The 23091-nt window shown below is 34.3% G+C and overlaps 2 protein-coding genes across 2 annotated transcripts; one reads left to right on the forward strand and one right to left on the reverse strand.

Annotated features, from left to right (window-relative positions):
- The first annotated feature begins 1 nt into the window (after position 1).
- On the forward strand, positions 2-9211 carry LOC120330388 (uncharacterized). Its single transcript, XM_078118417.1, has 8 exons — positions 2-47; positions 465-593; positions 698-723; positions 1687-1831; positions 1948-2112; positions 2530-2709; positions 2922-3133; positions 6882-9211. Exons 1-8 carry the CDS (start codon positions 2-4, stop codon positions 7080-7082), a joined length of 1104 nt encoding a protein of 367 aa, XP_077974543.1. The 3' UTR covers positions 7083-9211.
- Positions 9212-11335: 2124 nt separating this feature from the next.
- LOC120329580 (kelch-like protein 5) lies at positions 11336-22569 on the reverse strand. Its single transcript, XM_039396237.2, has 11 exons — positions 22292-22569; positions 21558-21722; positions 20592-20788; positions 19682-19738; positions 19350-19505; positions 18645-18822; positions 15869-16093; positions 14985-15147; positions 13951-14163; positions 13620-13732; positions 11336-13020 (listed from the first exon to the last, which is right to left on the reverse strand). The coding sequence occupies exons 1-11, from the start codon at positions 22383-22385 to the stop codon at positions 12899-12901; spliced, it is 1683 nt and encodes a 560-aa protein (XP_039252171.1). The 5' UTR covers positions 22386-22569; the 3' UTR covers positions 11336-12898.
- Between the last annotated feature and the right edge of the window lie 522 nt (positions 22570-23091).

Raw genomic sequence — 23091 nt, forward strand, 5'->3', positions numbered from 1 at the left:
CATGTCGACAGTAAAAGAAGATGCCGAGATTACAACTCAACCACACGGTAGGAACGCCTATTCTCATATTGCCTTCAAGTGGTGACCCCATGACATGCCACCATATATATTTTTACAAATGGTTCATATAAGCAATTCAAGAATGTATTGATTGACAAAAATAGATAAATGGATTGAACTAAGAAAAATAAATTCAATAAAAAGCTTTTAAAATTAAATAAATTTGATGAAAATTTATGGCTAAGTGCTTATGCCTGGCGCGCTTGATATTGCTATGTTGTTAGTATTTGAACTGGATTGGTTTCTCGGTCGAGCTAAAACAATATGCTATACAATTATCAGACTATGCCAGAATATAAAGATTCTGTTTACATCTTGCACAAGCATGAACCAATTACGGCTTTGAATGCCCACTACTGATCTTTTTATCTAAAATCATTTATATATATGCAATTTAATCCTAGAATACCAAAGCAAGCATTCTCCAGTCACCACTTCTACTGCTCTCGCAACAATTAGTCAGACAAATCTATTGTCAACTACGAACCTATCACTTCTGACTACTATTGCCGAGACTTCACATCATGCAAAAGGTGAATTGAGCACAACCCAGAGCATATATATTTTTTAGGTCAGCATATGAAATGGATCAATCAAGACTTTGAATGCCCACTATTGATCTTTTTACCTAAATCAGGGTGGTTCAAAGTTGCCGACTTCGAGGTACACAAAATTATTTTTGCATTGTTCTCGGGCCACATTATTGCCAAGAATAGGTAACTAGTGCAATACAAAAAAAAAACTTTTATTGTGAAAACACATTGATCAACATTTGTAATTTATCAAGCTAAAACATGGAAAAAAAACATCAAAAAACTTCCTATATCTATATTTAGTGTAAGATTTCAAAGTCTTCATAACGGAAAAAGTGCTTCCGCAAATGTAATTGCTTTTGAACATCGATAAGACTATTAAAGCAAATTCTTAACTTTCGAAAATGCTCATTGATCTCAAGATTCTAAAATGACGTTTTGAATTATATTCTTTTGTCAGCAACACAACTTGCCGATATATCAAGCAAGCATTGTGGTATTTACTATTTACCCTCTCATATCCAGTTAAAAATCTCTTTGAATTCGTCAGCTTTCTTTTCAAACTCATGTTTACAAAATAACTTTCAATTAACTGCAGATTGATTGATTATCAAATATGAGGTACAGGAGGCTAACTACTAAATTTTCTGGCATATAGGCAGCGTTTTTATAATACTATTTAGGCTGTTTGCAAAAAACAACCGGCATGAATTATATTGTTATTGTTAGGCCATAACATTGATGTTCAATTATCAGGCCTAGTTAACCTAGGCTATTAGAATCTGATTTCGGTGCAATTTTTAGTTTTTCTATGATGAGAAAATTGCTAGCATATATTCCCGACCAAGAAGATAGAAAGCCAGACAACAATTTAGACTGCCAAGCACATCCTTCAACTTCTCTAGTTGACTCAGCTAGCCGTAACAAAATATATCAAACAATTTTTCTGGTTTTATTTTTCATGAGGAGCACCAACCGCGACTACTATCCGAATGCAACTCGGGCCACAGATAATGAAGCTACGGGCCACATGTGGGCCTGGGTTTGGACCACCCTGACCTAAATCATTTATATATATATTAACCTAGAATAGGAGAGCGATAATTCTCCTGTCACAACTTCTAATGCTATCGCAACAATTAGTCAGACCAATCTATTATCAACTACGAGCCTATCACATCTGACTACAATTGCCGACACTACACGTTACGAAAAAGTGGAATTGAGCACAACCCAGAGTAAGTATACCATATATATATCTTTTTTAAGTCAGCATATGAAATGATTCAATCACTGATTTGAATGTCCACTACGGATCTTTTTACCTAAATCATTTATATATAATTCAACCTAGAATACGAAAGCGAGAATTCTCCAGTCACAACTTCTACTGCTATCGCAACAATTAGTCAGACCAATCTATTGTCAACTACAGATCTATCACTTCTGACTACAATCGCCGAGACTGCAGTCGCGGAGACTACACGTTCTGAAAAACTTGAATTGACCACAACCCAGAGTATGTATGCCATATATCTTTCTAGTGTCAGTATATGAACTGGATCAATTCATTGTTGTTTTAGCGGGATGTATATATTTTGTTGGTGTCGCGGATTGGAGTATTTCATACAATTCCCAGAAGCCATGGTAATCAGGTTACAATAGTTGCAGCGACCTGAATCTATTCGACTCTCGATCCGCACACCCTAATTATCGTAATTTTGTTGTCAAGAATTTGCGGCGTCATTTACAATTCAAAATGCTATAAAGCTATCATGCAGTATGCTGGGAACCTCGCCTTCAGCGATGCTGAAAATATGTGTAATCTCAGACTGGCTAACATTTTTTAAGTCAGCATATGAAATGATTCAATCACTGATTTGAATGTCCACTACGGATCTTTTTACCTAAATCTTTTATATATAATTCAACCTAGAATACGAAAGCGAGAATTCTCGAGTCACAACTTCTACTGCTATCGCAACAATTAGTCAGACCAATCTATTGTCAACTACAGATCTATCACTTCTGACTACAATCGCCGAAACTACAATCGCCGAGACTGCAGTCGCGGAGACTACACGTTCTGAAAAACTTGAATTGACCACAACCCAGAGTATGTATGTCATATATCTTTCTAGTGTCAGTATATGAAATGGATCAATTCATTGTTGTTTTAGCGGAATGTATATATTTTGTTGGTGTCGCGGATTGGAGTATTTCATACAATTCCCAGAAGCCATGGTAATCAGGTTACAATAGTTGCATCGACCTGAATCTATTCGACTCTCGATCCGCACACCCTAATTATCGTTATTTTGTTGTCAGGAATTTGCGGCGTCATTTACAATTCAAAATGCTATAAAGCTATCGTGCAGTATGCTGGGAACCTCGCCTTCAGCGATGCTGAAAATATGTGTAATCTCAGACTGGCTAACATCTATGACGTCACACAATTTGATATGTTGCTACAATACATGCGCACATTGATTACAAACGACTCAACTGCGCTTGCAGTTCACACTGGAATGTACTATAAGGTGAATCAAATATTCATAGGAACCTATCTTGTTAATATTATAAATTGACTTACCGGTAATCTCATTAACTTGAACTGCTTCAAAACTTTGCGCCAATCGGCATTTGCCGGTTTACTGGTTGCGCGTAACCTTGAGATGAGTGTTGATTGTTACTGAATGAGTACGCGAGTGCTTGCTTTGAGCTTATTCGTTGAATAAATACGTATTTTGTGTTCTTTTATAGTATGCTATTCGAAATGTTTCAAGCTTCATGTAAACATTGAATATTATTCATTTAATACGTGTATAAGGAATTTTTTGCCATGAACTATGTCAAAATAAATTTCGCTCTATTGACTAGGTCTTATTTTCAGTTAAACGCGGTCGTTCGGAACTTGGGAGTTCAATATTTGCCAAATATGACCAAACATGTAAATTTTGCTACATGAATATGTCGACCGATTCTGTCAACAGTAAAGCATAATTATCCAGAATAATGATAAGATTTATGGAACACAAAATGAACCTATGGATCGTTTTGTCATTTCGTAATTTTCTCGTTGTTGTTATTTCCAACGTGCTATGAATTTTTCAGGGGTTAAAGATTGTTGTTGTGGCCATTGCTTTCAAATATTTTAGAATTCCCTGTGCTCTCTGTGGGATTCTCTTTTTCCATTTGACGGTTTGTGTAATGACGTCAACAGAATTAAAAATATTTGTACAGGTTACGCCATAGGTTCTCAAAGTGCTCCGTACGGAGCCCCAGGGCTCCGCGAGAGAAACCCAGGGGCTCCGCGAGCTATTCGATTACTTTTCAAAATACTGACTTGGCTAATTTTGTAACAGTTCAAAGAAGCAATAACAGCTTTGATAATATCTGAAACAATATATAGCCTCGAAATATGGCAAAGAGGAGAAATTAAAAAATGAAATTATTTATAAGCTGGAGCGCAGCCAGGCTTCTGAGGAGGGGGTGGGAATGGAATCGGAAACTTCCGCGCGACATTCTTCGCGATTTGAAAAAAAAAAAAGGGATTGCGAGATTTCTGTTGCGTAAATATTCAATCCATGACCGATGCGAGCATTTAATTAAAGTGTCTTGTTCTAATAATATAATTGTGCTCGTCGTTACTCACGTTTGATTCGAGATTACTATTAGGATTACTGAAATAAAGGATTACTATTCTAAAATAACATAAAATACGTGATAAACTGCCAACTATAAATAAATTGGAGTCGTATTTTTGCGATCTTGGGATTTGTCAAACTTCATTTGTTCTTTTGCACTCGAGATTATTTTTAAGCAAGATAATAATTGATATTTTAATCGTCGTTTAAAAAATCACAAGGTCTCGGCAAAATACGAACGATTGAAATTAATTTATTGCATGCGGCTCCGTCGGTGGTTTCAGAATGAAAAAAAGGTACATCGCGCGCACAATTGACTGTGTTACGATTTCGCAGTTACTACGATGAATCACCAGAGAAAACCTAACATAACACCAAATTTTGTGATTTCCAATGCCTATATAAAAGCGTTTTTGATCTGACGTGAGACTGCTGAAACAAAATTTATAGTGTGATCTTTCATTTTAAGTTTTATTATTTCAGAATGTCGTTTTTCAATCAAGAAATTTGAGTTTCGAATTTACCTCTTTATTAAATTATTTTTAGCGTTTTGTCGCCGATGACTATAATATCATCACGCTAATAACCGAATTGCGTAAGCCATTTTTAGCAGTTTTGAGAAAAACGTAAAAAACCTCCTAATGATATTGTTATGCCATTGAGAGTCAATAATTTGCCATGGTTTTTTTTGATCGTAGCCGGATTTAAGTTAATTTGTATGACACAGTTAAGTGACGTCATAATGGCGCACTGTGACTTAGGCAGAAATGTGTTTATGACTTGGGCACATACGCAATTTTACTATGTGCACCAGTCCTGAAAACTAAACATTCCAAAAACGAATGTAATTCTCAGTATCTTCAATGTCTAATCCCCAAAATAGCTAATCAGTTTTAATTACAATATTTTTTATGTTTAAAAATATATATTTCATCAATATAACACGTTCCGCACACCCACCGAAAAAAGACTAAGATTAAATATAAAGAATAAAACAGCAATACACCCAATATATAAGCCAACCAAGGTGAATTGGACTCGGACAGTAAATATCACAAGTGCACGCCTTCCTATACTGTAGTATAAATTCAAATTAATACGCGCTAAGCTAGAATCCGAGATGCAAAAACTCGTAAATACTTCGCCGAGGTTATTTTGCCTTCGTGACGTCACAATAGTCCTGCGGTAACAATGATAATTCATTATGACGAAACAATTGCACAAATGTGCATGTCATACTAAATCTTCATTTTTATGGGTTTCGGAATTCTTAATATAAAATCTGAGTTAACAGACAGGTGCGCAGCATCACATAAATACCTATTTTATAAAAAAAAACTCAAAATCGCCAAAAATGACTTACGCAATTCGGTTATTAGCGTGACGATATGGTAACATGTTTTTCACATTGAACTCATAATTCCCCACGAGAACAAAAAAGCAATTATCGTCGTCATTGTGAAACAATACATGTACGTGCCGACGGAAATTTTTGATTTAGGGAGAATAAACACCGACGTAAAGATGGTAAAAACATGCCATGCTGAGGAGAACCATCGGCGAATGTAACAAAATACAGCGGCTTTGTAAGTCTTCTGAAAATGTCAAAAGGGAAAAGATTCGGTCCATAATTTATTAATATGTTTATCAAGTGTCAAATTTACAGTTTTAGTATACATAATTTATCTTTGAAATTTAGATTTCTTTATGACTTGTATTAACCCTATTAAAAAAGGTTTAGCATTCAAATTAAGTAAAGTACTTTTAATTTTACTCAGGAATATTAATAGAAAAGTAACAATTTTAACATTTCATTTGGGGCTCCGTGAATAATAGTTAATCTTTTCAAGGGCTCCGCAACACCAAAAGTTTGAGAACCCCTGGGTTACGCGACCTCATGTCACATATCTCGTTCTTAGCAGTCTCGGAAACATTTTAGTGGGTAAGGTAAACTACGGTGCGGGGACTGTAAAACATTTTATAAAAAAAGTTGTGACTCAAATAATTGGGTGTTTCGTTTCACGTTGCGACTGGAAGCATGAGTCATTAATGTGATAGGACTTGGAAAATATAGGACAGTTCGGGTACCGATACCCTGGTAATGGTACTGGTAAGTAGCCCTACCCGTTCCACACTTCCAGATCCATTCAGGATATGATTTTATGGGGAATTGTGAATACAGGAAAGCATTTTAGCTTTCGTCTCCCTATTTTTGAGCACTGCTATGCTATTGTTTTTTATTGGGCATTTTAAACATTAACTCTAAACACGGCGCTAATAGAGCAGCAAAACTAGTTTTTTTTTTATTTTTAAATTTTTTTATTCTGCGCTTTTCACGCGTACAGGGCCCTAAAACAACTCACCCAATCAAAACGATTCAATCAGAATATGCCAGGAAAATAAATGATAATATAGAAAAATGTGTTATTGTGATGTAAAGCAATAAGTGAAATTTTTCAAAAATTCTAGATGGCATCAAAATTAAATGCATTTGTTTATTTGTACGCAATCGAGTATGGAACATAGTATTCAGATAAGTTTGATTTGATGTTCAGCTTACGTCAGAAAGTCAAATGACCCAGCAATTCAATGTCTAGTTTAATATCCACATTTTCTAAAAATGTATGTTTTGTTTCAACAGAGAGGTGAATTTGAATTGTCGAACGGAGAACCTGTAACCCTGCCTTCTAGCGTGTGGCAGGATGGTTATCCGAACTCCGCAGGCTCGTACACAAACATTGCTATTAATGTCGATCGAAACCCTAATAGTAAGCATCAAGGGATTCAGAATCATTCTCCAAACGGGAAGCAATATGGCGCCATCTGTGAATACAAATTTTAACATGAATTTGTTTATAGATTCATTGTTATTGAAGCAAAAAAAGCGGTAAAATGACTGGATTTTGACAGAATTATTCTTAATTGCTCACCGATGTTGATGTTGACCCGTGTAGCTTTAAAACTACCGGTATGTCTATGAACCGGTAACGTTGCTACTTAATATTGTTGACCGGGTAGCCTCATTTAAAGCCTATAGCATTCTCCCTGTATTCATTGTCCAAACCTGGAAAGTATAGACTAGACAGTGCATACACCCTGCCATATACATCTGTGTTATGTATAGTGTACACTTGAATGATGATTACTGGTAATAAATGTTATACCTGGAATATGAGTTACATAATTACAATTCTCATCATATAAATTATTGACATTTTTATTTGTTGAATTCCTGCTGTAGAGTTTCTATGTTAGAAATAGTTCCATAGGTTTAATCTGAACAAGGCGGCCACTGACACGGAGGAAGGTACTACGTTTAAAAAGATATTTCGGATCCATCTATCATTTAATCGATATGCCAAGGTCTGTAAAATTCACGCTGCTGATTATAATGTGATTCTCAGACTATATATATAATTCATATCCAAAAATATTTTGAATGTCTTCAGAATAGAAGGATCGATTTATGTTGGTATTGCTCATTTTATTGCTCTAACAAACTTAAGGTAGATATAAATATTTTTCTCAATGAGTCATTACATGACTCGACTAATATCAATAGCATTTAATATTCCTTTATGAGTTTATGATTTTTCATATTTTTTATTTTTAACAGTGAAGGGTCTCTTGTTGTTTATACCAGCGCATATTTCTTATTTTCCAACTGAAGACTCATCTATATTTCATTACTAAATACTTATATCACACATCACGTCCCGTAAAAAATACACAAATTTGAACTTATGTGAAACCCGTAATTCGTTAAAACTAAAATTTCACCGTGTTGCGAAGAAAGTATAAATAGAAAATTGAATGCAATAGAATCACTTAATTTAAAACAAATTCAATATTATGATTTTAGAAGTTTTTTTTACAAGATCGAAAATTCTTTGATTTTAACGAAAAAAAATTTTGGGGTGACATTCGTCTGTAAATACAATTCACACAAAAAAATCTTTCGATAACTGTCGGATTAAAAATGAAGCTAAAAATCAAATAGACAAAATTGATCCGGATCGTATTCATTGATTCGGGTTCTATGCAAATCTCAAAAGTGAATCATTCTCTAGTTGTTTTGGATTAATTTCAACTCTGCTTTTGACTGCACATAACAAAATTTCGAATCCTTTTTTGAGTTTCCAAACCTCAGATCAATGTTCATCACCTACTTCTATAAGAAAACTTCTGGTCCAAACAGATAGCACCTAAGTTGTCTTTTTAAAACGAGCTTTATATATGGCATTTAGAATATCAAGAAAGATAAAAAAGCAGCTATTTTTATCAATCGGGTGATGCATAAAATCGGGTGTTGTAAAAACCAATAATATATATATTGTGAGCATTATAAAAATACCGAATACCAATGCCGAGATAATTTATGATGATTTTCATAACGATTTATTAGTTTGTAGTTAGCATAGTATATTTTTTATATTCTCATATTTCTTTACACAATTATTTGGCTTTGTTTGACATCGAATGACTCAATTTTTTCGGCTCGATTTGACACGTTAAAAACAAAATAGCTGTCAGGGTCGTGAACTATTATTGTAATCACGCACTTTTGACTTCATTTTGCACCTGAACAACCCAATAAAGAGTGATTTTATATTTTTTAAGTTAAGGAGAGTGATATATATATTTTATGGAGAAGTAATTATTTATATTTGTAGGTTGTGCATGGGAACCCCAACGACAAATTCTAAGTAAGATGAAGTAAATTAACCCTACAGTATATAAGTGTATGTGTAAGATTCCATTAGAATTTAATTTATTGCAAAAAATAAATTCATCACTTTAAGATATTACCCAGTTTAAAACCAGATTCCCTGAAAAGCACGTTTCTATCAAAAGCTTGGATATGTTCATGAAATTTTATATCTTTGTATATTATTTTCGTGTGAATCAATGTAAAATGTTTTTCTCCTATTTTTGTGAACATTTTGATTTTAGAAGATTTTTCTCACAAGATCGAAAATTTTTTAATTCGAACAAAAAAATTATTAGAAAATTAAGCGTACTTCACTTTTTTTTACAAAAAGGAGAAGTGAACAAGAAAAAGGAGCCGGATTGGCAAGGCAGGCCAAAATCAGGGGTCTCAAAATTTACAGGGACCACGACATTCAATCTTAAACTATCATTCATTTCCGAATTTTAAAGGCATGCTTCAGAATCCGATCGGTTTGAAATGTTATAAAATTGATATTTGTTCCATTTTTTATCAAGATAAGTTTTGTTCCAGACATTTCTCGTATAAAAGGGTGAAATTTTAATTACAGTCGAATAAATGAATTTGTCTAAAATGAAATCTACCATTTTAGTCTTTAAAACGACTTAATAACTTGTAAATTATTTAAGCAGTTTTTACCCTCATAATGCCTTTGTTTTTAAAAAAACAAAAAAACAAGAGAGCTATGCTCAAATATATGGGTACATAGCGCAACCTAGTGGCGAATTCGGACTATATCATAGCACACAAAAAACGAATCCCATACAGCTCCCCGGAATATTTAAAATAAATAAAAGTAATAGCCTTCTAGCGAACATTTTAATCTTTGAGCACTAAAAATTTTAAAGCGATTGGTCCGGTAATCAAAGAGAAAAGTTTTTTTTTTCCGTGACAAAGAAAAACAAGAAGATGTGTTATGGCGCTATTACCGGTATATATATTCATCAAGTCATGTACCATATTTTAGTTTATCATGCAGAATTATATCTACTTAAACCTGAAACCTTACCCCAAATTCATCAAAACTGTAACCACGGGAAAAATGTTTCAACTTACCCAACAATTTTCATCATCAGTGGCAGTCCTGCCATTACGGCCGACATGGCGTGGTTACAACAGCAAAATTTCACCCGTCATTGGTTTTCAATTTGCTGCCGTCGTACCATTGAGGTTATATACACCTCAATGGGTAGTGGGTACTCGTCTCTCGCCATTGGTTCGTGGCAGCTGAAAGTCGGCCGCCATGATTTGACCATGGTTTGGAAATCCCGCCATGGTTTTGCGGCAGCTCAGACGCCACAAAATACTTCAGACTGCACTTGCTAAATTAACCCCATTCTGAGCACAGGTGGTGAGAAACTTTCAATATGAGCGTACAGAATTTTGCAATAGTAAAGTACAAGAATAATACTCTTGGGACGAAGGAAACATGTGTTAGCGACATCATTAGGGCCTTAAATTCGTTTAAGAATTTCCTTCATCTTTATGAGAATTGCACTAGGCATTTCGAATCGAATAGTAAAGTATTCGATTCGGACCAAAGTTACGAACTCCAGTCCTTTTCTTTTTTTCGACAAAGGTAGAGATGAACTGCAACTCTTTTGTAAAGTTATTTGCCGTCGCAATGTTTCGACCACTTTTTCTGTGGCGAATTCGCAAGACTAGCACATGTTTAAAACTTTCGAAATGTCACCATAACATAAAAAAAATTTCCTGTTTGCGAGTTATTAATGAAATATGCCTATTGGGCGTAACATCTTGATCTGAACCGACTGAACCGATTCTATGTATTCGGTCATTTATTTGTCTGTGAAGAGCAATTATAATAAGTCATATAGACACATACAATCACGCCCTCGCATCAATTGAAATGTCTTCCAACTATTCGAGATTTAATCCAAAAAAAAATTTTAGATTCAAGAATCTGCGGGCGCGGCGGTGTGGCTCAACGGGCTAAGCGTTAGGAATACGCTCGCCCCCGCACTTCTAATTACTCTGCGTGGGTTCGCAGGTTCGAATCCCATGCAGGGATGGTTATGTGCGAGAGGATTGCTGGACTCCTCGCCGTCGTTGGGTGGTTCACGTAACCGCTGGTCGCTTACGGCTTCCTCCACCACCAAGTCCATGCTTCCGAAAAAAAAAACAATACAGTAAAACTAATCCCATACCCGACTTGGAATGGTAACCGGACGAGAGGCCGTGGTTCGCCATATGGATAAGCCGTCCTATCGGCTTTCCTCTCCCCCGGGATAAATATGTAAATCCTATCCTATCTGGTATTGAAAAATTCCCATTTCTTATTGCGAGTGGCCCGATCCTTTTTTAGTGTTCTGTTTACGCTAAAAAAGCAACACAGCTAATACCTGTGGTTGGTGGAATAACATTTATTTATACGTTTGAAACAAAAACACAAATGAATATCTAGCTTAGTAAATATCAAAATATTTAATAACGCGAAATATTTCGTCAGTGAACAACAACATTAGCATTACCTTGACAAGGTTGGACGAACAGAAAATAACATAATTTTGCAAGCAGTTCAACATGTTATTTTAAAATACTTAGCTTGATATACCCATAATACTGTAGAAAAATTGCACACAAGTTGAAACAAAATCAGGAATTGATTACGGGATAAGATTCTGAAGATTTCACTGAATATAAGTGAAACAGTCTTATATTTTATATAGACGCTTTCACCCCCTTATGCGACATGTACAAAATTGGATGAACTTTACTAAGCAGGAATAATTCCAATCCCACCAAAACATGGAAGAGTTCCTGTAGCCTACTCATCTGTCTGTTTTCCCAGTCTTTTTCAGTGGAAAGTATGATCTATTTGATTGCCATGATATATTTATGCGTATATATACAATACCATATGTTTGAAATGAATGCAGCATATACCAAAAGTTTTGGACGTCAGGTGCAAACGATTTTTCATATTATCAAGATAAGCTTTGTTCCAGACATTTCTCGTATAATGTGGGTGAAACGTCAGTAAAAATAAGCTAGCATATTGATTGCTTTTCAATTAAAATTTACAGAAAGTCAAAACTTTCTCAATATATTGCAAATTTATGCCCTCAAATAAAGTGGAAATAGGTTATATAGTCAATACACAATGGGGAATAATCATAAAGAATGTTTAGCCAGTATAGTGAGAATATTCTAAAGGACAAATTGAGAACGAATAAATCTAAAAGTTTCGTAGAATAAAATTACAATTTTCTATTTCAGATATGTCGATTAGCAAAAAATCGTTCATTAAATATATATATACATACCAGTAATAAATTTTCAATGAATCCAGCACGCAGATATCAAATCAACTTCACAAATTCATTGATCAATACAAAACCATAGATAAGATGAGATTAATTGATTACTTTGTTATATTCAGTTATGAAGTAGGGATTTATTATAAAGCTGTCAATGTAAATTGATTCACAAGATTAAGGTGGTATAGCTGTGATTAACTTTCACACAGGATAGACAGGATTGAATAATCCACTAATCCAAATACATTCTGAAATATTATTTTCAAAATAGAGTATTGGATATATTGAGTTGTACTTAACAAATACCATTTAAAATATATATAGTTCAGGATGGAAAGGTTGAAAAATTTTTTTTTCTATTTTGTACAGTTTTCAGAAATTAAATGAAGGCTTTTTTGGTCATACTGTGAAGCTTCAGTGGCTCAAAATGACAATTTCTCAAATAAAATTGGAATCCTAAATTGAATATTTCGAATATGCAGTATTTAAATTTCGATTGAATTAGAATATTCATTTAATTTTGGTCATCCTTGCCAACCAATGACTCACTATGGAAAGGTTTCAGTATAGTGTAAAACCCAAATTCTACCATCAACAGCTGTTGAGCCAGTATGCATGCTCATCACAATGAATGCTGATCAAGGCAAATTAAGATGAGTTTTTCATGTGAACAACTACAGTCCCTGCTCTACCAGTATTCAAGCATGCTTCAAAGCTCCATTCATTTTTTTCAGGCGAGTATGATTCACATGTAACAAGGTATGACTGACCTAGAACAAAAGGGCATAAATGTAAAAGTTGCTTCAATGTGCCACCCCAATGGCAATTTCCTTTACAGTTATCCTCTGAATATTCTTCTTATATCTTACCCATTGAACCTAATCTCGCTTATTTTGAGTTTTTTAACAACTTAGATATTTTACCCCACCAATTTACATTTCATAATCTCCATTTTGATTCAAAATATTAAATTCATATGCCATTTAAATGTATTGATGGCTAATTTTCAATCTCCTCTATCGCAAATTTAAAATTCTTTTGAAGACAGAATGATCATCTGGTTATTTGATTAATTTCCAAGATTAGAAAACATAACTAAAACTGATAGCAAAACCTCTTAAGACAAGCTAATGCCTTCAGACCGAGTAATAAGCATCACTGGTATGTTACCGTGGACATTTTGTTGATGTTAGCAAAATAGACGATGCTCTGGGAAAACATCCATTGACAGAGTTGCTAAGGCATGAACAGCGTATGTGATAAATATATTTAGATTTGCAGTAGAAAACACCTAGTGAAATTAAAGAGTTTCACAAGTAATCAATACTTATAAACTAGAGTATAAAGAATACTGAAAAATCCAAATTACCATCATATCCTCCACATGCATATAATCGTCCACCCAAAACACAGATGCCAACTGCATCTCTTGGCACGCTCATAGGTGCAACAATTGTCCATTGGTCTGTGGATGGGTCATACCTAGAAAATCAAATGTGATAAGAATTTTTTGAAATTAATGTTTTCACTATATCGAACAAGCATGAAGAAATATTAAAATATTCATAAAGATCTTATAGAAATGCTAAAAATAGAAGCTGCTCAATAAGAGCGAAGAATATTGAGTATTGTCTTATTCATATTTATACAAATAAAAATTACTTTGCACAATATAATATAAAACGATTTATAGTTCAAACCTTTCAACAGTCTCCTGAAGCCTCGACATCTGACTGCTTGCTGGAGCATCATGGCCCCCTATGGCATACATGCATCCACCACAGACCCCTACTCCAACACCACCTCTTCTTTTTAGCATAGGAGCACAGTTCGTCCATTTGTTCGTATGTGGGTCAAAATATTCTACAGATCTTAAGCAAGAACTACCGTCACGACCACCAACTGCATATAACCTAAGACATACCAGAAGATATAACAATTCTTTTTTGTTAAGTAACATTTTCAAATCTGTATGTTCTAGTCAGTAGGATTTCATTTTCAATAATTTTTCATTTTTATGACATCATCGCACAGAAGAATCGAAACCTCTACAGTCCACATTTATTTTTGGAATAAATAAAAGTAATGAACTTCTAACAAAAAATACAATTGTCAACCGTTGAAAATTTCAAAGCAATTGGTCCAGTAAAAGAAAAAAATACCAACGAGACCAAATACAACATAATAACAAAACGATCCACAGGTCCATCGCGAGTCCAATAAGAACAATTATCATAAACATTCAGTGGGCAGGAAGCGCTAGATGCTACCAAGGTGCAAAAAATTGGGTGTAGCCGCTACCAAACTAATATCTCCATATACATCATTAGGGTGACCGTACATTTGAACCCACGTACATTTGAACCCATGTGTATATCCACGGGTTCAATCTATATGCGGGTGCTAAAACCCATGGGTTAGGTTAGTATGGGTTCAAATATCCGCAAAACAAAAAAATTTCCATAGGTGCAATAGTATGCAGGTGCAATTGTCGTGGGTTCAAATGTACGTGGGTTCAAATGTACGGGAACCCATCATTAGATATCAGTGGCTACTTATAATATAGCTTAGTTTCAAAAACAACCAGCTTTTTCAATTCATCGCCATCAGCGACACAATTGAAATTATTTTCCACCAGTTTGTTTGTATTTACTCAGTCGAGTGATTAAGTCATGAAGCCTCTTATTCATAAATTAATACAAATGAACCTTGTTAGACTTTTACTCCCACTTACTTATCATTGAGCACAGCAACACCTAATGTGCTTCGTGAGAGCCACATAGGGGCAACATAATTCCAAGTTCTGGTTTGTGGATCCCATCTTTCTACCGTGTTAAGGTAACTCCACCCATCGTGGCCACCAACTGCATACATTGGTCCATTTAAAACAGCAACTCCTGAGGATATAATAGATAGTAATGGTGAATCAATACAGAGTTTCCTATTACCAATTTCTGATATAAGCAACTTATTCATTAAACTGGTAAAATGGTTGAAACTGGAAAGTGCCAATAGCTGTGAAGAAAATAACTTAAGTGACAAGCATTGGGATAAAGCATTAAGGATAAGATTTATATATTCATTCCGGAGAAAAGGAAGGCCAATCAAACGACTCAATCATAATGGCGAACCATGACCTCTCGCTCAATTACCAGTCCATGTCCAATATGAAAATAGGGAATAATTAACCAGTTATTGTTTGAGATGTGTGAACTTGGATGGAAGAAGAAGTCGTAACTGATCAGCGGTTGCATCAACCACTCCATGACAGCTAAGGGTCGTCAAGTAGGCTACACAATTTATTCCACACAGGATTTGAAACCTGTGGTGTATAGGGTAATTAGGATGTATTCCTAACGCTGGGCATCATGTGCCAACCGCGGAGCTGAGCGTTCCTCAATAATTTGTAAAATGACCTATTAAAGTTGAACACACCATTTCAAACAGTATTTTCAAAAAATTAAGATGTAGGCCTATATAAATTATCTCTAACTTCTATAAATTGTGGCAGTACTACAATAATAGCAAATTTAGCATAGAACACAATACTTTATATTAGCTATATTTTCCAGTCAATTGAAAATAAGAGAAAACTATGCATAAAAAAATTTGACGAACCTAGTCCATGACGATGAGTTGCGACAGGAGGCAATGCATTCCAAGTTTTAGTTCTTGGATTAAAACATTCAACTGAATTTAAGGTTTTTAGTCCATCTCTTCCACCAACGAGATACAATTTTTCATCAAGAACTGCGACGCCAAATTGCAGTCTACGACCAGTCATAGAGGCAAAAACTGCCCATGTGTTTCGCCTCGGATCGAAACATTCAATAGTCGCAGCACCTAAAAATAGGATTACGATATATTAAAGTTCAGCAAATTACTACATGTTTTGTAAACTTCTCAGAAAAATTGAAACGATATTTTCACCATTGTGGTAAATGTCTCAGCAAATGGAGTAACTTGTGTCAAAAACTGCTAATATCTTCATAGAATATAATAGATAACTAGATAATAAGTGATAGATAAGATAGGAGACATTTATTATAATCCTGAATGTCAAACAACATCAATTATTCACTTAACAACACCAAAACAATTTGAATAAGAATGCAATATAAGATTGAGTAGTATTTGTCCCTCAAACGATATTAATCGGAATTTGAAGAATTTAAAGAATTCAAACATGGATTCAACTTTGAACAACAGCCCATGGACGGGTCCTTACATTAATAACACCTTGACATTAGATTAGATAAACTTCTGTTCAGGGATACCACATATTTCAAACATAATCAATAATTCATACTATTTCTAGAAAACCAATCAGGTAAGGGACATAGATGATCTGTCCCCAATATCAAACAAATACCACTAACATATGACATGAAGCTGAGGATATGTTCCGCCATACTTGACTGGAAATAGCACAAACAGAACAATATTGCTGGGTTTTTCTTGGCAACAGATTGCATCCAAGACTAGAACGGCTGCATCGGCTGCATCGCAGGACAGCTGTCTGATTGGTATTTCAATATCGAACTGACCATTGTTGGAATGGTCAACCATATTAAATTTCAGAAACAATCTGATTGACTTGATGCTACAATTATTTAAAGAAGCCTACATGATCTAATAAGTAGCATTGCATGAGGCATGATTATAACAACTCATATTAATATGAATACAGTGCTGATTGATTTTGAATTGGGCTAATACGAGAGAGCAATGCACAAATATTTAAGGGTGTTGCTGCTTGATAACCAGTATTGGTTTTCCGTGTCTCCTTTCACCCTGAAATGCGTGTCGTTGTCGTTCTAATGTCGTTCTAATTTACTGCAATTTATATGTCTAGTATGTAATGCGAATTTTCAGCATGGTAGAAAAATACACTACTGATTACTGATAATAATTATATGGGCAAAAATTTACCGCATATGTCGTTTTATAAAAAAGCTTTCCCGTAAATTAAAAATGAAACGCAAAATTTTGGGTGAAATTTGGACTAGGAAATTTGAAAAAAAAATAGACTAAAGTGAAAGCCTTTTAGCAGCTACAGCCATCTTTCATAATAGGTAAAAATATTTTTCACAGCAATTTTTCTACAACAACATCAAGAATGTAGCAAAACGATTCTAATACAGCATGTTGATGACTTACAGAATACAATAAATAGGCCTACATTATACTCTCATATATATGAAATATAAATTGAATGTAATAGTACTAATGAATTGGTCTACAACAAAACAATACAGACTACATTGAAATTAGCATATCTTCATTGCACCCATTTATCCACCGCTGAAATACCCAAGAAGCTGTCCTATTGATTCTTGGGCATTTCAATACATACATACAGATTCGTTTGGCATTGAGCTTGCAAACCTTCACGCATACAGCATCATAACCAAAATGCCAATAAATTAACGGTATTTTTGTACAATTGCGAATTCTCTGGGCAGAAAACGGTACAAATATTTGGAACTCAGTTTTAGGCCTCATTTTTCGTTTACTATAAAATTTTACGAACTACCTACTTATAAGCAATACGCTAACATGAGGAATCCTTATTCAATTTGATAAACCTTGAGTCAGGTGGTGAAATTTTGCTCAGAATCAGAGATGTCTTACTAATGAAGTCAGATTTTAGCGAACATTCCTACATTACACACGGTCACATTGAGATAAATTATATATTTTTCATGACCCATCCACTTGGCTAATTCAATAGTTGAACCACTATCATGCAATTTGCAAGCTAATGATCAGTGGTGAATAAGAATGGAACACATATAATGACAATGTATTACATTACACTGACTCACTTGAAAATCCTTCGGAAATGCAAAACAAAAGACAAATTCATTATTACAAGGTAGGTAAAGAGAATAATAATGTGCAGATGTGTACAGTATATTAACCCTCAAGGTGCACACTGTCCATTTTAGATGATATCCACCATTTATGATACGTTTTTACAAGCTTATCACTCTCAACAAGGCCTATGTACAAGAAGCCATACGAGAATATAATATATCGACCCAATAATTGAACGTCACGTATGCGTAGCGATATTTAAATTTTTTACTGATTTTTAAAAGAATACATTTTTGGGCAAACCCCTAAATTAAAATTGTGATCAAAGTAACTTTAAAAAAATAAAAACAATAAATTTGTTGAGAATAAATCAATGTCAATTATCAGAAATTTAATTCACCATGTAGAAAGAATATTCACTTTACCCCTAGTAAGATAAACAACTTAAAGAATTAGAAAATATATCCAGATCAAGTTACTTTGTAAATCTTCATTTCTGCCGATAAAACCTACCTGTAATAAAATACAGAATACACATAGCCTATAAAATATTGTGTCCTATTCTCGATTTTACCTTTTCCACTGTCCATGCCACCTATTGCAAATAACTGACCAGTGGTGGACTTACGGGGAGATTGTAATGAAGGATGTCTTTCTGGTAACAAGTGATGCATGAGGGAATCTACTACTTGACGTTGACATTCCAATGACTCGTAAATGTGTGGATTTGATTGTACTTGGTCCGCCAAAAACTAAATATTAAAATGAGACAAAATTTAACTAAAAAAGGTCTATCAAATGCACTGGGAGCTTAATTCAATTTTAGAACGAGCAAAAGTAAATTTTCCCAATAGGGTATGATAAAATATGAGAAAAATCTTGGTTTTGTCACAAAGCAAACAGATGCATTGTTTTACAAAAACTGTTAAATCTGATGAAAGAAGTATTTCCAATTGAGCTTGTTTATTCATTTTGGTATTTTTATAAACCAAATGTGATATGTCAGATGTTGGTATTTTTATAAACCAAATGTGCTATGTCAGATGTATTCACCAGCACCAAACAGAAAAATATTATTTAAAATTTTTTTACTTCTCTATCATATTGTGCTCAGACAGGCTAGTATAACAATATATTATCTTGCATAAGTACAAAAATACCATAGATGACCAAAGATGGGCCATAAGTTGAGAGTATATAAATAAACATGCTCCAAGCATGAAATAGACCCGTTAATAATACTTGTGCCAACCATATTTATATATTTTGACCGACTCACTTCCTTAGACACATGCGTCAATCTGATATTACTCAACAATTCTGGTATCAAAGACTTCCGTTGTTCTATGTCATGTTGTATCCACAACAATACAGCTGAAAACATATCCTCCTCTTTAGGTACATTGACCTCGTCACTCGAAAATAGTTTGACAACCTATAAAACGATAATAGCTATTGAAAATATTCTGAATACTAAGGCAGCAAGCAAGACGCAGAGAAAACACAAGAATATAGAAAAGTTGAAATACTTGATTTTAAAATCTTGTTGTGTTTATTATGAATATTAAAACATAAATAATTTTCTAAATAATAACCATCTTGAAAACCTACTTCTTCTTGAGGTAGAAGCAAAAATTCACGGTTCTGTGTCACCTCAATGAAATGTTCCTGAAAATAATAAATTAGTATTAAATTCATATCGCAATATTTAGGACATTGTAGCAGCAACATTCATCTGCATCGTTTGATGTGTGATCTACTGAAAAATCACTATAAAACCATGCATGCGACGTCAGAGAAAAGTTACACTTCGGACTGACAAAACTCCAACAAATTAAAAAGACTCTTAAATTGCTGGAAATTTTGACTAACTCCAGTTGCAAACTCCCTAATAAATAATGAAACTTTGGCACATGCATTTTTTAAGATCATGTAGAAAATTAAATGTCTGAAATTTCAACTCCAACTCGAGAGAATTCACAATTTGTCTCTGATTTCTGATCTTGAATATTCGTCTCTGACTCCAATGAAACACGAAAAACTACTTCCAACTAGGGCTAGGCATTTTTGAATATCTGGTGATTTTAGAATCGAATCGAATATTGTTTTTTGAATCGAATATTCTTCCCAAATTGAATTTAAAATACTTGAAAGATTGGCAATGTAGGTGACTTTTTTATTTTTATCAATTACTGAAAACATAGAATCCATCACTCAGACAGTTTACTAAGTGTTCACTTCACACACAATGAAAAACATGTATCATCAATACTCAATCCGAAAAAAAGAGTCTCATGTCAAAAAATGACATATTCACCTCAATCTTTGGCAAAAGAAAAAAAACAAGATGGTGGTAATTCAAAATTTCTGTCTGAATCGATTGGGATAATTTATAATTCGATTCGAAATGCCCAGCTCTACCCACCTCCACACCCTTGTATAGAACAAATCTGCTACAGATTTTAATGCTCTGCTCAATAATATTGACTATTCAATGATTTTGAAAATGGCTAAAAATTACCATAGTATATTCACGAGCAGCCTGTTGCAACTGAACACATCCTTGTGTGTCTGCAAAAGCATGTATTCCAAGGCAATTAGATGGATGGAGTTGATTTTTTAAAAAATCACAAGCAGCATTTACTACTACCATCAATTGTAAAATATTTGCTGTTGAAAGCAGACGTTCCACATTGTCTTCTCTAAGTTCCAGTTTCCCTGTGATAAACTTGTATAGTTAAACCAGAATGAATCATATTTTTGTCACTACAAATCAATAACAAAAAATGTAATGACATAAAGGATCAACACCCTAAAATTGCTGTGCAATATAGACACCTCACAAATTTTAGTAATGTTATTTTGTGACAGGCTATGTAAAGAAGTCCAGCAATTCTCGGATGTGATTATCCCTTGTGACAAAATTTGAACCTGTGAACACACACAAAGCAATCAGAGATGTGACGGCAAGTGTATTCCTAACTCTTAGTACAATGCGCCAGCTGCCAAGCAAAAGCATTTTCCCACTGGAAGTTTCACTCATGGAAAATTTAATCAAAAGAACATTCCATCAGACATAATTCAACCCTAATTTTCATTAAAAGTTTTTTAAATAAATTATTTGGTTAATGACACATCTCTCTCCATGTTATTCTTGTTGTCACCTCAATACTATCTCAGTCAAACATCCTCGTGGCAATGGCCACATCTGACATCCACGGATCTGACATAGAAATTAGGCAAGAGGAAAAAACCTGCAGTTCAATATATGGTAACATAGTTTTTAGTCTAGTTTTGGACTTTTTTGAGTGAATTTTTCTGGATCCGCTGGTCCAATATTCCACCGATAACTAACCAAATCGAACCGCTATCAAATCAGACAATTTAAGAATTGTATTGATCAGCAAATAATAGGAATTACATTGATTCAATAAATTTTTCCTACTTCATTTCATCCTGCAAAGATATAAAATTCTAGTATACATACCAGAATACATATATTTAACAAGTTCATCTAAAGCTTCTGGATCAATATCATTCAATTCAATTTCTGATTGTGTTGACTCCAGTAGATCATGATTAAACATTGCATGAAAATAATCTGACGTTGATGACAGAACAAGCTTGTGAGCAGGAATTCGTTTTGAACCAACTATGAAAAATTTATATAATTAGTAAAGGACTTTATATTACAGTCGAGAAAATCAAACAAATTGCGGCTAATTTCTTAAAATTAATATAGCGTAGTCCAATCAGCCTTCAGTCATGAAAACTGCTAACTAGTAAAGGTCTTCGCTGCTGAAAGTGCAGTGGAAAAGGATATTATTGTCCATATATTTCTGTACTAGTCTTGTACTCGCAGGCCAATATACTAAATTAAACACGTCAAACAAATTTTAGAGTTTTAAAGATGCAGTGTCAGAATGTTAAAAGATTACAGATGTACCGTACCGTAATTTGAATATTACTGTATTAAAGTAGGACTACATTAAACTATGTGAATCATTTCAAATTTACCAGAAAAATTGAATCGAATGCTGCAATTTCATATCTCAACATAATCTGCAGATCTGACTGTCTGTTACCGGTACCGGTATGTCAGTATGCAGATTTAAACTCTTTGTTCTATTTCTATTTTTAGGTTATAGAAGTACCGGTAGACTACCATTCGCAGATTTGTGCCACCCAGGAAAGATATTAATCTAGAGTATTTGCACTCACCGATTAAAGTTACATCGCAAAGTTGCTGCTTATCTAGATGATCTTCCATCCTTGATAACGTTACAACTGAATGTGTTCCATGAGAAAATGCCATTTTTCTTAAACACTTCGCTTAGTTATTCCAAAGTGGATTTGCAACTTAATTGTGGGCGAATCTGGTAGTTGCGATCAAATACGATGAAATTCGCTTATTTCGGCAGCGCACATCAACAAACCAATCAACCCCCAGTTCTAGCCAAACCTACGACAACAATGCACTCGAAAACTCCTCGCGAGCAAAGAAGTACCTATGTTTTCCGGAGCACCGACTTCCCTGTTTACTTCCGCATCATTGACTAATCAGCAAAATATTAGCCGATTGGTGGCCCGAAATAAATATTAATAGATTATTCAGATAACTCAAAGTTTAATTTATCCTCAGAGTAGTTTTAGATTAAAATTAATTAGGATATTCAAAAATTATTACCAGAAAGCCTACAATAGACTAAGCTAAGATTAATTGCTATTAGCACTTTGAGTTAGAAGTTGGTTGAGTATGGACCTTTCCCCGAGCATCGACTTTCTTGTTTACCTTGTGACATTGGCCAATCAGCAAGATGCAAAAAGTGACGTAACAATGCCCCCTTTTAGCATTCGCTCAGACACTTTTCTCACTCAGACAGATTTTCAAGTGTGGTTGTAAACATGACCTCGTTTTCGCGTTTTCGAACTCTATTCGTTAGTTTTCAGTTGTGTTTCGGAAACTTAAATATAAATCAGATAATTCAATGATCACTCTGTCTTCCTAAGAGTTTTAATTA

Source organism: Styela clava, chromosome 12 (genome assembly GCF_964204865.1).
Source record: "Styela clava chromosome 12, kaStyClav1.hap1.2, whole genome shotgun sequence".
Lineage (NCBI taxonomy): Eukaryota > Metazoa > Chordata > Ascidiacea > Stolidobranchia > Styelidae > Styela > Styela clava.

Bases quoted from the DNA above. Each gene is read 5' to 3' on its own strand.
- LOC120330388 (XM_078118417.1), top strand. From the start codon at position 2: ATGTCGACAGTAAAAGAAGATGCCGAGATTACAACTCAACCACACG. The intron at 48-464 runs GTAGGAACGCCT...ATTTAATCCTAG, and splicing joins GATTACAACTCAACCACACG to AATACCAAAGCAAGCATTCT. The intron at 3,134-6,881 runs GTGAATCAAATA...TTGTTTCAACAG, and splicing joins ACACTGGAATGTACTATAAG to AGAGGTGAATTTGAATTGTC.
- LOC120329580 (XM_039396237.2), bottom strand. From the start codon at position 22,385: ATGGCATTTTCTCATGGAACACATTCAGTTGTAACGTTATCAAGGATG. The intron at 19,739-20,591 runs GTAATTTTTAGC...TATTATTTTCAG, and splicing joins CTGCTCGTGAATATACTATG to GAACATTTCATTGAGGTGAC. The intron at 15,148-15,868 runs GTTCGTCAAATT...TTATATCCTCAG, and splicing joins AACTCATCGTCATGGACTAG to GAGTTGCTGTTTTAAATGGA.